The 16,384-nt window shown below is 35.9% G+C and overlaps 1 protein-coding gene across 2 annotated transcripts; it reads right to left on the reverse strand.

The window, feature by feature from the left end:
- Positions 1 to 31: 31 nt before the first annotated feature.
- LOC132110477 (FERM domain-containing protein 6-like) lies at positions 32 to 13,987 on the reverse strand. Of its 2 annotated transcripts, none has more exons than XM_059517115.1 (14): positions 13,840 to 13,987; positions 9,290 to 9,485; positions 8,947 to 9,037; positions 7,029 to 7,108; positions 6,611 to 6,687; positions 5,642 to 5,837; positions 5,134 to 5,289; positions 4,560 to 4,625; positions 3,464 to 3,532; positions 3,091 to 3,265; positions 2,214 to 2,477; positions 1,752 to 1,895; positions 791 to 858; positions 32 to 710 (listed from the first exon to the last, which is right to left on the reverse strand). In XM_059517115.1, exons 2-14 carry the CDS (start codon positions 9,365 to 9,367, stop codon positions 459 to 461), a joined length of 1,716 nt encoding a protein of 571 aa, XP_059373098.1. In that variant the 5' UTR covers positions 9,368 to 9,485; positions 13,840 to 13,987; the 3' UTR covers positions 32 to 458. The 2 variants fall into 2 exon arrangements, with proteins under 2 accessions (XP_059373098.1, XP_059373097.1); XM_059517114.1 differs by having other exon boundaries at positions 6,611 to 6,690.
- Between the last annotated feature and the right edge of the window lie 2,397 nt (positions 13,988 to 16,384).

The raw sequence follows: 16,384 nt of genomic DNA on the forward strand, positions 1-16,384 counted from the left end.
ACCAACAAGTAATTTTTCTGTCCACAAAGAATGTGGAAATGTTTCATTTTGTTGTTTAATATACACTTCTGCCATGCAGAACAGGATTTGGACCAATGAAGGTTCAGTGTGGTCGAGAACTCCTGTTGCTTATTGTGGAATTTACTTGGAAGAGACGGTTTTATCAAGTCATTTTCTCAAGGCCCAGTGTTAGAGTAGTAATGCTTTGCTTCTCTTAATGTTACTCATTAACATGTTCTTTAAAAAAAGTTCAACACAAAATTCTACATGACCGAAGATTTGTAAAAAAAAAAAAAAGAAAAAACAACCACATTTGTTCATACTGTCATACAGCATAGAAACACATTGGTTGAGTTTTAATGAAATTCCTGATAAAAATGTGTCCTTTTAATGCCTCAGTTTTGTCTTTATTTTTCTGTCCAGTTTAATGGCAAGACAACAGCAGTCTTCTCAGTTTCTTAAAGGACAAGCTCCAGCAACTGGTTATCATCCAGCAGGTCCAGAGATAGGCAGTTCGTGGAGCGCTGGACACAGAATGAAGTACTGTCTGGACACGGGCTGGTCGGGGAGTGCGGAAGCCCAAACGTGTAGCTGACGGATGTGACTGGAACTGATGCCGTTCCCAGAGGGAGAAGGGGGGAATACAGTCGCACGTCATCCAGACTCAGACTGTAGCGGTCGGCCGGGTTACGAGCCTTCTGATTCGAAACCTGTAATAGGTGATGAGAGAAATTAGTGACATGATGAAGAAATGAAAAGGGAAAGACTGAAGAAGACATAGACTGCAAACCTGTTTCATATTATCTGGATCAAAAAGGTCCATTTGATCATTGCCTGTAACTGAACTCATTTGTGGACCTGGAAACAGATGTTATAGTAAACAGGGTAAGATATATATTTTAATCAAAATATTGGTTTACTGTATTTACAAATTGTCAAAAAACTACATTTATGCTTTAAGGCCTAATGCACAGATACAATATTCTGACATATTGATTTGTTCACATTCAACTTAAACATTGCCTTTCAAAAGTTTAGGAAATAAATGTACAGTTTAATTCAGCAAGGATGAATTAAATTGATCAAGTGACATAAAACGTATATATCGTTACAAAAAAAAAAAAAAGAAATTGAAAATTAAAAAAAAAAATATATATATATATTTATAAATATATATATAATTATCCACAAATATATCTAGCAGCACATTTGTTTTAATTAACTAAAAAAAGATTTCTGAAGCATCATGTGACACTGAAGACTGGAGTAATGGCTGCAGGAAATTCAGCTTTGCCATTTCAGAAATAAATTACATTTTAAAACATATCACAAAAGGAATACAGCTATTTTTAATAGTAATAATATTTCACACCCTTTTTACTGAATTTTTTTTTTCAAAAAACTACTAAATGATATTATATATCAATCATACAACTGAAATAATAATATAGATAATATGATAATATAAAATATAAAATAATAATCAGCACCCTAATAAATTATTCTATATAATTATATTAATCTTGCCAGTGGTTGTATGCATTCACTTTCTCTATGATTTAAAATAATTAACCATGTTTTCAGTAACTTTATTTTTATGTTAAGCAACAGTGAAAAATACAAAAATTAAACAACTGGTTACAAATGAATTAGAAACAGATCAATTAATGGAGATCAGTTTTCAGACTGGATGTGTCAGATGCAGAATTGTTTGAAAGGGACGTAATTCGGTTTGTTTTGTGAGTCATCACCTTTAAATTCGGTATCTGATTGGATGGTGGGACAGTCGATGGACACGCCCTCCAGCAGCTCAGCCAATCGCAAGATATCCACAGGATCATCCACAGGGTCATCCACAGAGACCTCCCCGGGCTCCTTCACCACCTCCTGCAAATCTACATTGAGATTTCATCACAAACTGTCCATCATGGGCTAATCCATGCTTAACCTTGTCAAAAGCCTAACATACCTGACACAACATTTTGTCTTTCATTGTCAGTGCGAACGTGACATTTTGCAAGTCAAGCTTACTGAGCAAATAGACTAAATAACTTCAGAACAACCGCTACAGCTTCACCTACGTCTTTCTAGCATTACATTTGTGAGGAATCTGTCAGCAGACCATGTCAAACTGATAAGCAGGACATGTTATACTGTTGCAAAACGACTGCAAAAGTATTATACCAAATATCACTAAAGTGTTTGAGCCTCACCTTCCTCCTGCCACTCATCTTCATCAGTCTGAGCTTTGCTGCTCGTGTCGTTGCCAAAGGTGTGTGAGGAGCCATGACTGACAGCAGAGATGAAGGGCTTTTCCTTCTCCACCATGGAAACCATCTCTGTGGAGACTTGCCTGGTGTCTGCCTCAATGCCAGAGCTGCTGGTGGAGTGTCTAGACAGACGGGGACTGCCCTCGCTGCACGGCTGATCCAGGTCTAGCTCATCACTAATGTACGATTCACGGTACCTCTTCTTCTCTGGATCCGAAGACGGAGGAAATTATATTTTGTCAAAAACAGTCTGATATGGTACAATAATTCTGTGCCAAATAGGGGTGATTCTCACAAAAACTTTAACATATCCAGTTCTTATTTCAACCAAAATCAATGGATTTTATAAATTTCAATAGGGTGACCAGACATCTCTGTTTTCCAGGAACAGTCTCGGTTTTTGGGTTTTTTTTCTAAAGTTATAATTTTGTTATAATACTGTTTTGAATTATTTTCTATTTGCAACAGTAACTATTTACTATTGTATGTTTATTATATAATACATTTTATTATTTCTTATTTTATTGTGTCCCCAGTTTTCATTTAAAAAATCTGGTCACCTTATTTTCCAATTTCAATTTAATTTCCTTGTATAGTGCTTTTCACTATACAAATCGTTTCAAAGCAGTTTGGGAAAAAAAGCTTGATTCAAATATTGCGATCAAGAAGCCAGAGGTCAATATCTATGTTTCCATCACTCTGTTTCTGAAGTATCGCATTAGAAACAGAGCGATGTAAATGCCAAAATCTGGGGGGAACAATATCATACTACAAAAGCAAGCATGAAGGGCTTGTAGATGAATATTTTGTGGACACATACCCTCTGAGTCCTCAAGTTGTCGCAGGTGTTTGAGTGCAGGTTGCAAACTGAGGTACAATCTGTGACAGGAACTTAAATGCAGCAGAAGATGTCGGGAACGAAAGGCTGAACCCGTGTAATACACCAGCTTCCTCGCAGAGGGCAGACCATCAGGCTGGATCTCAAACTTCTTCCCCTGTGCAGAGAAGACAGAAAACAGAACCTCTGTATTTGTAAGAAGTAGCTTTTAATGTCAGAGCAGGTGATCGAGCACCACAATTCAAATCACTTCATGGAGTTCAGATAAATCAACCCAAAATGACTTGGAAGGAGGGAGAACCAGTGAGGTCTGGTCTGATCTAATAACGTAAAAAGCAGTAACATTAATTGTTACCAGAAAAGTGAGTCGTCCCACGTGAAACCAGGGGAAGTCATACAGCAGATCACGCACATTGTTCACCTCCTGCAAAATAAAGAAAAAAAAGGCCTCTGTCACATAAAATGGTCAACTCATAATTAAGAAACGTTAGAAAATTTAATGGCTCAGTTTCTGATTTCACTAAATGGTTCGGGTTCCTTTATGATTCCATTACAGATTAATGTATTACTTTTGAGAAATCCAAATAATAGTTGCTAATTATGTACTTAATAAAATCAATACAAATATTAGCAATTTTTATAAAAAAAATAAGAGCATTTAGATTTTTTTTAAACATTTATATTGATTTTGCAATAACATTTATATTAGATAACAAATATTAAGATTTATATGAGAAAAACTGTGCCTTAAGTAAGCATAACATTTTTATACATTTTGTTATTCTAATACAAATAATACACAGTTCAATCCAACCAAAATTATTCAGGCTACAGTTTCAGTAGTTTTTTTCAAATAGACAAACAATCAGATTGCTAAAGCTTACTTGATACAAAGCTCACTTCCACAAATCATTTGTTAGATCGTTTGTAATATAAGCTTATTTGGCAGTGTGAGAAAGGAGTAAAATATAAATCCTGTTCTTTAGCAATGCAGAAGGGGAGCCCATTTAAGGTTGGGGTCAGGGCCTCACCACACTGGGTCTTTGATCTCCTAGACACAGGGCCCTTAGTTTAATCCAACCCCAGACGCTTTAACGGGCGGATCAGAGGGCTCAGGGGAAAGGCATGCACTCCAAATCCCTGTTTATGGACTGAACCGTCTAATATATGCATTCCAGTCAGGCCTATCTGGAGAGCTCCATCATTGTGATTGGCACCGGCTCAAAGAGAAAACACAAGGACTGCACAACAAAGTAGGCTGTTCACACATGCTTTGCAGCAGAAAGCAACCAGAAGTCCTTTTTCATTTTCAATGGGGGCTGTCGATTTCATGTGATGTGCAACAACTACTGTTGTGATGTTGCTGTGTCCAGTTTTTTGCACTGCAGCAAATTAAATACAAGAAGTGGGTTTCCCTATTTGTAGTGCCTCATTCATTCTGATACACACACCTGATACACTTGCATTCCTCGCAGAGTGAGTCCAAGGAGTGCTGAACCTTTCTCTTCTTTCTTGTCCTACAGGAAAGAGACACAGGCTTATATACACTTCATAATAAATTAATATATATATAATATTGCATAATTAAAAAAAAATAACAATAATTTAAATATAAAAAAATGAAAATGAAAATATTCAAATCTTTATTATATGCACACACAAGTTTCTGATGCTCACCAAGGCTGCATTTATTTGATAAAATACACAGTGATATTGAAATATAACTACAATGTAAAATATCTGTTACAATTAAAAATTCCTGTGATAGTACCTTTCTAAGAAGCCATTACGGTCTCCAGTGTCTCTCGATCATTTAGAAATCATTCTAGCATTGGTTGAGCTGCTGTTGTAATATGACTCAATCAAGCAGAATGCAGTTCTATCAGGTGCCACTAGTAGGGCAGAAATTACTTCACCTTTAACTTCTACTTTGATGAAAATACTTTCAAAACCTCCTTACATTCCACAGCTGAGAACGTCTTGACCTACAGAAAGACAATCCGATAACCGTGCTTGACCTCTGACCTTTTGTAGGCGATAAAAGGTGACTGGGACATCCTCCAGACGGCAAGATTCTCTGATAAAGTGCAGGATGGCGTCACGTGATGACATCCCCCACAGCTCTTTATGAACCTTGGGCCCATGACACAGCAGGTAGTCAATGCCACGCTTCGCAATTATCTATAAGAGAGCAGACACAGGTCATGCATGATTATGAAATGACTGTGGGCTCTCACCATGCTTTATTAGAATTACAAAAACTGTAATCAAACCCCTGCAGTAAAAACACAATAAGAATTTGCTGGTTTGGTGCTTTTCAAAAAATGCTAGTCAATCAGCATGGCCTTCTGGTCAAGCTGGTTGTCCAAGAAAGTCTTGTTAGTTAAAAACACTGGTGAGGACACCAGCATACAACAAATTCTGGACTTTTCAACTTAAAACGAATCTTACTATGATTCAAAACAAAGTAAGCACTACCTGGTTGGATGCAAATGTAAGTGATTGCATTTTATACACTCTAATGAAGACTTACCCAGGGTGGAAAGTATTCTTTGGGTTGGAAATACGCAGCGTGTCCCCGACTGTGGCCGTCTGAGCGGTGGTCAGAGTGATCTGCCTGCAGGGCGTATCCTGCCAGCTGGAAATACACTTCCTCCTGCTGTCGGCATTCTGAGCGCAGGACACGTTCCCGCAGATCATAGTAGTACAGTTTTCTTGCTTTACGCTCACTGAGAACATAAAAAAAGTGTACGAGGAAAACTATGAATATCGATTTTTAGCAAGAATTTATAAATCTATTCCAAATAAATCCTGTTCTTTTGAACTTATTATTGATTAAAGAATCTTTAAAAAAATTATCACTGTTTCCACAAATATATTAGGCAGCATAACTGTTTTCAACATTGATAATAATAAGAAATGTTTCTTGAGCAGCAAATCAGCATATTAGATCTATTTCTGAAGTATCATGTGAGACTGAAGACTGGAGTAATGATGCTTTACCATTGCAGAAATAAATTACGGCCCCTAAACTTTTAAAAGACTGTATTTCGAATTAAATGCTTCTAAGAATTCACATCAAGCCTAATTTAAGAATTTAAAATAGAACAAAATAAAGACAATTCCACCATAATCTTATAATCTAAGGTGAACTATATTAATCACGCAAAACTAAATATGACACATAAAAATTCATTTAAAAAGGAGACTATTTTTGAATCTTCAGCCCAAGTTCAAAATCCTCCACTCATTTCCCACATTTAATCAAATCTAAAGTTAGTCTGAGTTTCATTATGAGCAGTTTACGTTTACACCACTCCCAGATGGAGGAGGAAAATTCTTCCTAATAAAAACAGCTTTCAAAGATAGACCACATAAAAACCAAGACCACAAGCCCACTCAAACTGGCCACACCCCCCGGAGGATTAAAACTAATGAAGGAAAGACGCCAATGAGAGGGTTCCTCCCTTTAAACATTGGGAATCTCTGGCCTGTTTCTTACCAGAGAAGTCTGCCGTTCTCCACATAGTACTGGACCTTCAGACAGAGCAGGGGAGGGATTGACCTCCTCTGTGACCCCTGCTGAGAGAAAGAAAGGCTTGACTAGGTTACTGTGGCAACCCCCTCATTATGAAGTCACTCCCACATCCCGACCGGACTACTAGTGTTTATCTTAACTATCATACTGTAACCGCCCTGATTACCACATGGAACATGCAGGACATGGTACAGTGATACTATGATGGAATGAGTAGAATCACAACACTATTTATATTTATATAATTTATCACTGATGAGCCATGGCAATTACAGCTATGTAAAAGAACACCATGGTACTACCATGATGAAAATCCCATAGTTGTTTATACTTTTTGGTACTTTTTTATAGTGTTAATGATGGAGGACCGTGTTATGCTCACCTTCCCTGAGTCCTGTTTCCATTCCTTAGGGAAGTACATGGCAAGTTTCTCTTCCAAGTCCAGAAAGATGTACTCATTGTCTAAAACAGCCCAGAAAGGACACACAGGAAACAAGTGTAAATGCTCTCGGAGTGCAAACAATGGCATCATGAATTCATGCATGAAATCTGCCCAACAATGACCTCAATTAGGGAGACGGCTGGAATGAAAAGACCCGCTGAGCCATTGGTGGACGCAGGCCCCCGGTATGCAACAGCCCTAACCGCAGACAAAACTCACCCCAGTAAAAACTAGCAGTCTCATGCCAGAGCGACTGCGATTGCAAAAGAATTCTAGCACTTTGAGTAAATCATGGAAACACTTCTAAAAGGGAGCTTGTGCAAGAATGGAATTAAGATGGTTTAAATAAATGTCACAATAGAAAAATGTAAGAAGATTTAGCTAAAACCAAGAAATGGATTTTATTTCCCAGAGTGTTAGCACGTCCTTTTCATCCAACTGGTCCATGTGATTTATTTGATTTGTCAATGTGACCTATTTAGTATATGTATATATTCTAATATATTCTAATATAATGATTTGCTGCTCAGGAAACACTTCTTATTATTATCAATGTTGAAAACAGTTGTGCTACAGTACTGTAATATTTTTTTGGAAGCCATGATACATTTTTTCAGGATTCTCTGATGAATAGAAAGTTCAAAAGAACAGCATTTATTTGAAATAGAAATCTTGTAACATTTTGATTACTTTTGATCTATTTAATGCATCCTTGCTGAATAAAAGTTTTTAAATGAATGGTAGCGTATCGCGTATCGCAGTTTACACTAAAATATTAAGCAGCAAAAGCTTTTTTCAATATTATTATTAATTATTCAATAAATGATGTGTGATATTGACAATTCAGAGTCATTTGAATTAAGTTTTAGATGCTGAAAATTCTGATACTGTATGTTTCAGTATCTATATAAACAAAAAAAAAGTGTGTGAACACTTTATGTTATGTTTTTACAAACGAAAGTTCACATTCCGTTCTGTTTATCCATCCTTTATCGCTGCTAACTTTGCATCACTAACTCCCTTACTAGATGACTCAAATTCATTCTGACTCACTGTCTCTTTATCCAAGGTTCATGACAAGAAGGTTGTGACCCTGCTAAACGCTCAGCCAATATCAATTACTCTCTGGTGAATCATGGTGAATTCCAGGCTTAACAAAGTTAATATAGCTTGATTCCAAGCCCCAGGGGTCACCAGCCCTCAAATAAACAAAAACAAAGACGCTCTTGTCCAAAAGGAAAGTGACACAAAATCATAAAAAGGTATTCAAGGGAGGAAGAAGCTGGAATGAGGCTTTTTCAATGATAGGTTGAACAGGAGCGAAAAAAAAGAGACTGAGTGAGCAAACTCTTTTTTGAAAGAACAAGAAAGATCAGCAGAAAGAACCTGATCGGAATTGCAAAAGAAAAAATATCAGATGCTACATTAGCTACATTTCCTGGGAATAAAAGCAAGTTTGTGTATTTAACCACGTTCTGCAGATTATGTCATTAGGGTGAAGTGCATACATTGCTTGAATTAGCAAAAGACCAGAAGGCCTTGAGCTGTAAGCATTTGCATTTGGATGTCTTCAGTGAAAGACAAATAAACTCAAACTCAACTATAACTATAAAAGTTATTTCGCATCTATGGTTCCATAAAGAACCTTCAACATCCATGGAACCTTTCTATTGCACAAAAGGTTTTTACAGTGGAAAAGGTTCTTTAGATTATTAAAATGGTCTTTACAATAAGAAAACACCGGTTCTTTTAAGAACTGTTCACTGAAACATTCATTCTCTGCTATGACATCACTGCAAACCCTGCCTTCTGGAACCTTTAAAAGTGTACACTGTAATTGGGAAGAATCAATCCTTACCTTTGACTAAAGTCAATCCAAAGTAGTGCAACTCTTTAACCCCGAGAAGCTCACAGACACGGTGAAACACATCTTGACCCGTTGCTTTCAACTTGGAGGAAAAGAAAAACAGATTTGACAGTGAATGCGGTATAAAAACATTATTTTGAAATGCATTAAGATTCTAAATGCAAGCATTCAATGCAATAAACACAAATATGGAAATTGTATATACTGTATAGACAATACAGCCAGACGTAGGTTATTGCTTTTTTGTCATTTGTCATTGACAGATCCACATGGAAACAATAAGAAGACATGCTGCAAATCAAAATATGAAAAATCACAAGAGCTGTATATTTACCCCCACTGTGATGTCCAATGTCTCCTTTGTGGGAAGGAGGACACATACTGTCCTCTCTTGTTTTGTGGGGACAGACATGGCCTATGCAAGCTCATCCACATACATATGTGTACACAGACACAGTCACACACTCACACTGGCCTCTTTCTCTTCAAGTTGCTTTGCTCACAGATATTGGCTCCTTCATTGTGATTATCTGCAAAACAGCACAAACAAACCAGACTCTCCTTCAATTTAAGTGTATAGGATTTTATGGCCATCTTATCATCTGCCGGGTGAAGATCATACGTTTGAAAGTAGCAGCACTCATATTTTTCATATTTCAAAACACAAAACAAGGCCAAAAAAACACTGGGGTAATTAAAATCTCTAGACTGTCCAGAAATGTTGAGGAGGTCTGTGGTGGAATATGAGGTTTTATCCTGCTCTCATATTTCATACAAACTTGTCCATACAAACAGTTCAATCATGCAATAAAAGCTCATTACTTTGCACAATCTGTCCAGTTGGGTTGATTATATAAACACAATTATATAATAATGAAATGAATGCTAAACTTGAAAACAATGAGTCTCGCAGATTCTGTGTTAAATATTATTGGGTGATCTTGTGTTTGTGGACCTTCAATTTCCACCTGCTTTCATTTTTTACTGAACAAAAAACATCAGCATTGTCCTGTTGATACAAAACTAACCCTTTCATCTACGATGCTGTACAGAGAACATTATTTTGTGTATTTGATGTAGAGGTGAACGACATGGAAAAAATATAATATCACGATTCACGAGTCTCAACTTTTATACAGAATATCTCTTTGGGTTTGAGACTTTAATCTTTGCAGCTTTAGGGATCCATTCACGGACAACTTGTAAATTCCATTCATAAAAACAACATGGTAATCCACATGACTTCAGTCCATTAATTAACATCTTGTGAAGTCAAAAGCTGCATGTTTGTAAAAAAAATACAATTAAAAAATAAATAAATAAATCATAATTAAGACGTTTTTAAGTTTAAACCAAGGCTCCAGGTTAAACTACCAGTCTTCTTCTATACATACAGAAACAGAGGAGAAATATGCACAGATCACACAATGTTTTGGTGAGGATCCATTGGTGAGTAAGTGATGTAATGCTATATTTCTTGAGATCTGTTGAGTTGAAGAAATAAACTCTCTCTAGATTCATTAGTTTTGGCTGTTCTAATGCTGTTGCTCTCTCACACTGTGTTTACAGTGGCGTGTTTAACTTCAGGTGATTCAGAGCCACAGTAATGTCATCCACACCTGTGAATCAAGACATTAGGCTACTGTTAACCGCTACAGCCTCAGGGGAATCCAGCTGCTAGTCCTGATTTCTTTATTTTGATCGATGGATATCGTCTCATTTTATACATGGCATACAGAAAAAAATAAACTGACAGTAAAAGATAATGGAAGGACAGTTAAAGACTGAGATATGATGTTAAAGGAATAGTTCACCTAAAAATTAAGATTCTGTTGTAACCTACTCATGTTGTTCTAAACCTGTTTGACTTCTATGGAACACTACAGGAGATGTTAGGCAGACAATTAATGACATTTCCTTCTATTGCATATTTTTTCTTCATACAGTGACAATGAAGGTTGACTAAAGTTGTCGTTCTGCCTTTTGTGTTTCACAAAAGTATGACAGTCATCATCGCTTTTGACTTACTGGGAACAACACCAGAAACAAACATTGAGTGCACTACACACCTCTAATGATGTTATTCCAAAGGTGTCATGAAGTAAAATACAACATGCAAGAACTGTATATAGACCAATATATTATCCAGGCCAACAAATCAGCATTTTGAAGTTAATTTCTTTAATTAAGATAATCATCATCTATCCCTTCATACACACTTTTGTTGGATGGCATCCAGTGCAAAACATTACTTCTTTGTTTGATGCTTCCAAGACTATCACAACTCTTGTCATATTTTTGACAAAGTCTAATCTAAACTAGCCAACAAACAGCTAGTCAACAATGGTCCCATTTTAAAATCAAAAACCGCAGATCAATGCCCAGTACTTCAAACTAAACCAATTGTATAAGTCTGAATACCATAAAAACCCAAGGACATGATCAACAGTTGTAAGAAAGCAACACTGGCCTTGAAATCTGCACGTATTTGCCCAGATCATCTGGGCATCCTTATTTATAATCCCTGATACATTTACATCCCAATTGTATTTGCCAATATCATGTACATATCAGCAGTAAATCTGCAACATATAATGTCAAACTGCTCATAATTTATTTAGAGAGATGTCAAGAAACTGATAAACAACAAGAAGTTTGCAGTTTAACACTTAAACCAACTCAACCCACAGTCCTGTTTGTTCAATCTGAAAGTGAATGAGACCTGAACACCTCCGCAAACAGTCCCAGAGAACATTTGCCAGCAACCACATTTTCAATTTAATACAAGCTTCAATTTCAGTCTTCATAAAAGGATACATAAGTATCATACTAACTAAAGTATTGATTTTGTGTAAGATACAGAATATGAAGTCATTATTCACTGATAAACTTTCCCTCCAGTAAGCTGTTAAACACTGGGATCAAATGATTTAATCAATGAGCTGAATTCAAGAACCATATCAGTCAATTTGTGAAAGAATTATTCCGATTGGGTTTGTGAACTAGATGAAACAAAATTCAAAAGATGAATTGAACATATCGGATTCAAAATGGTACTTCTTTTGTTAACTAAGAAAGTTTATTGAATAACTCCCTGCCCATCACACAAAAATATCGTAAGACTTACAGTAAAGCAAACAAGTCATTTAGGCTTCATTTAGAATCATTTTGCATCCTTGCATTCAAGCTTGAAAGCTTCAGTTATAGTTCACTGTATTTGCAAGAAAAAAATATATATTTTTGTTTTCTATGGGGGGAAAAAAGGAACTCAAACAGTGGGTGAATAAATGTTGACAAAATGTTCTCTAATTTAGATTTGATTCATTTTGTTTTCATAGAGTTGAATGTTTAGTTGGTTTGGTTGAAAACTGTCATTCTTAAACAAATCAAACTTTCAGGCACACACGCCTCTCTGAGAAAAACAACTGTAAATGTAGCTTCTAACATTCTCAATCTAACATTCTTCATTCTGAAAAAGCAACTTTCTCTGCAAGGACAGATAAAGAAGGATCACTCAAGTCTCGAAGCAAGAACAAATCTTCAGCACAACCACACCAACAGATTGCGGCTATGCTTCTCTCACAATCCCAGCACCTCTGAAGACATGCAAATATCACTCTCTGTCTGTCCATTCCAGAACAATTCCAGAGTAAACAGATTCAGATAAGCCTCACAATAACAGGTAGCCTACTTGGTGAGCTTGTTTGTTAAGGAAATACTGAGAGCAATGATATCCAAGCATAAATCAGGCACTTCAAGTGAAATGCGGTTCCTACAGGAAAGCACCTTGAGTTATTGCACAATGCCAATCACAAGTCTTTACCAACCACTAAGATCTGAGAACAAGTCAAAAGCCGGGTTTGGCACCCACCTGTGGCTGTGAAAAAACACTCAACATCTTGTCATGAACCTGCATAACTCTGTGTCCGTTGAATGTGCGTTCATGTTTAGACCTGTCAAAGGGTGAGTCTGTTATATCCGCAATTTACTTCCAACCGATTTCCTTTCTGTCCCGTTCACACAGCCTAAAAGTTCCTATGTGTCCAAACTGTTTAACCTGTTCAAAGGCTGTATATCTATGAACCATATTTTGTATTCTTGTGCATTAAATCCAGCTCACTGTCTGTACTAGTGTCCTTATACACTACAATCTCACTATTCATATAAAGAAACAACCTGCAGAGCAACTTCATGGGTGGGAAAGTAACTGTAGAAGTTTTAATATCACTCATGAAAACACACAAATCAGCATAATTTCTAGATTTAGAATAGATATATCAATCTGAATTCTTTTAATGGCTAATGAAAAGTTAACCAAAGGTTTTGCACTCATTTTATATTGTAAACAACAATGAAGTGGACTCTATAGAAAGAAAATGAGCTCAGCTGTAACTGTAACGACTGTACAAAGACAAAATGCTCAATATAAAAAGCTTAAGCTTAATGGTGGAATATATGACAAACAACAGAACAATTCCAGAGAAAACAGATTCACATATCTAACAAATGTGTTTAAAACAAATTGTAAAGAAAAAATGCTTAATAATTGTACTATTATTTGTAAAAAATAAATAAATAAAAAATAGAGATAAATGAGGTCACATTTAATGACTATAAAGAGAAAATAATTGCTCAAAACATTCAAAACGACCATAAATCAATTAGTTTCTCTGACAAAATATTGCAGAGGGACAACAACAACAACAAACAAACAGTTACATGAGTCTATATGAATTAAGGAACCAAAGTGTGCTTTTTTTCGATTTTTTAAGTCCCATGACTGTAGTTAAAATAATTCTGTGCACATGCTGAACTAGATCCAGAATGCATTCATGCCACAGGTACAACTAGTACATTACTTTCAAATACAAAAAATGCACTTACCGCTTATTAAAATCGCGAGTGCACGTTTGTTTTCAAGTTTGATGGTGTTGTAGTACAACTCAATGAGGAGAGAATCGGAGCTGTCGATAGGACCGAACCAAATCACCGCTGCGTGGGGGGGGAGGTTTCATTACACCGCACTAAAAACTAACACATTACTACTAAATTTCAATAGGTAACATTTGTCTGCGACAAAAATCAATGCACAATAAAACTGAAATACTGAGGTAAAACTGTAAAACTTTGGTTGTCCGTGGTAAAAACCTATATAAACAAATTCCCCTCCGCCAAATTCATGCATATGTATGATCCTCCTTTTAAATTGATATACAACAACAGTAGTGTGTCTGTGTGAGTGTCTAACTGTACACATTGCATTTTGTTGCTGTGATGAAAAAATGCAGTAATGTTTTGTATAAATCGATTAAGTGTAAAATGCATTAATTAAGCTTGTTTACTGGTGATGCGGGCCTTGTAAAACACGTTGCAAAAACTACAAATATTCATCATGAATAAACTGCTTTCGCCTAAAAACGTAGGTGATCATCGGACTATTATTGTTTTTGCAAGCTTCTTATTATAGTCAAAAATAATCAATTTTTACGACTACAAAAATAGGTTACAACCGGTCAAGGATCCTGAAACCCTTCTTTTCACCAGTCATAAATGAATTACATCAAAGAACATGAAACCTCTTGCATTCTCAAATAAATACATAAATTAAAATATAAATTAAAAGTTAACACAGCTCTTGTAGCCTTATTATAGCTAGCCTATTGTTAGAGGTCTGAAATAAAATAATAAAATGTTTATGACTGTAATAAGGTTACAAGCTGACATGGATCCTCTGAAACCTTTTACCTCGTTATAGAACTCAATATAAATAAAAGACCATGCTAAATAATTAAATGTATTAAAATCATTCTGAAACTTAACATTGATTGAAAGAAAGTTCATATTAGTTCATGATTTTAGAACAGTAACAATATCTGTAGTAGCTACATTATAGGCTCATGAATTCAGCTGTGTGCTGTTCACCATATGTGCAAAACTGTGCAGAAATAATTTTTCTTCACTTCAGCAGGGTTTTCCCTTCTTTAAGCAATAACAATGAAATCTCTGGACCTGCCTGGGTCAGATTAAACCAATTACAATCAAGATTACTAATCAAGATCAGCATGAACCTGTCGGAGATTACACGGATTCAGGGAGGCGGAGACCACCGCCATCCCACAGTTAACCCCCTGGAGGTCTGATCAGTCTGCAGAATAATGAGCCATGCTGTTTGTGTTTGTGGGGTGATTAAGGGTCCGTTAAGACTCATGACAGGCCAATAGGAGTTATCCCGTTTCCATTGTGCTGAAAAGATGTCCGCTGTCTTGCCAATTTCAGCCTCTTAATGGTCTCGAGGAAAATAGCTGTGTGCTGTTTTCAACCACTGACCCCTGCTGTGATCATATTCACATGACCTTCGATCTCTGTCTTTTTTTTTTCTGGCCGGACCGCATGACATCATCCTCCATCACCATCCGGCACTCGAGAGGGAGTCTGGAGAACTGGGGGTGGTGCTGCTCTCATTCAGGTCTTTAAGGTTTCCATGGTGACCCCACATTCCAAAGATCAGTTGGTTTCAAGAGGCCACATGCAGCAAAAACACTACAGAGGGGGTAAACATTTCTATTATACATGATCATGATAATCAAAATGTGTTCGATAATTCACTGATGTTTCAAGTTGCATTTAAATCTTACCTTTTTAATCACAAAATATAAAACCAAGTTATTACAGTTAATTAAAACTAAGAGAATAAATACAATAAAAATGAATGTTGCCAAGGCAACATTTCTCATTTTCATTTAGTAAATTTAAATTAGTAAAAATTATATAGACAAACCCCAAAACGAACAAAAAGAAACAAAAAAAGTGTAAAATACAAAATGTAAATAATCATAATAAAAGCATTAAAAATGGAAAATAACAATAAAAACGAATTAAAAATTTGAATAAAAATAATAATAGTATCTCAATGAAACTAAAATAACACTGCTAAGTATAATGAAATTCATCAGAACAGTATCAAATGTCTTTCTGAGCTAGTAAACAGTGCCATCTAGAGAAGAAAATGTCAATGAAATGCAACTTTTTTTTATATATATACAGTATATACACAAGTACAGTTCATAGAAAGACCAAAAACACAATAAAAGTATCATAAAAGTGGTGTGTTGTATAATAAGTATTACATTATCTTGTATTAGTGTTCACTATAACTTAAGACAAAATGCTTTTGTATGACACACACACACACACACACACACACACACAAAAACATGATATACGGTAAGCGCACAAGTCATCTCTTGAAATCAAGTCACAACTGAAAGATACAAAATTTACAAAAGGGGACAAATAAACGTACAAGGGGGATTGTAATTACCTACCATTATGGAACTTGGCTTTCACAGGTTTGGAACTATTCCTTTAATTTAAAATAAATACAGTAATCCATGAAATCAAAGCTTCTATTTAAAAAAAGAGAACAAAA

Source organism: Carassius carassius, chromosome 30 (assembly GCF_963082965.1).
Source record: "Carassius carassius chromosome 30, fCarCar2.1, whole genome shotgun sequence".
Taxonomy (NCBI): Eukaryota; Metazoa; Chordata; class Actinopteri; order Cypriniformes; family Cyprinidae; genus Carassius; species Carassius carassius.

Coding starts and splice junctions, on each gene's coding strand:
- LOC132110477 (XM_059517114.1), bottom strand. CDS start 9,367: ATGTCTGTCCCCACAAAACAAGAGAGGACAGTATGTGTCCTCCTTCCC. Junction 3,533..4,559: donor GAGGAATGCAAGTGTATCAG/GTGTGTGTATCA, acceptor TTTATTTTGCAG/GAGGTGAACAATGTGCGTGA. Junction 711..790: donor ATCCAGATAATATGAAACAG/GTTTGCAGTCTA, acceptor CACCTATTACAG/GTTTCGAATCAGAAGGCTCG.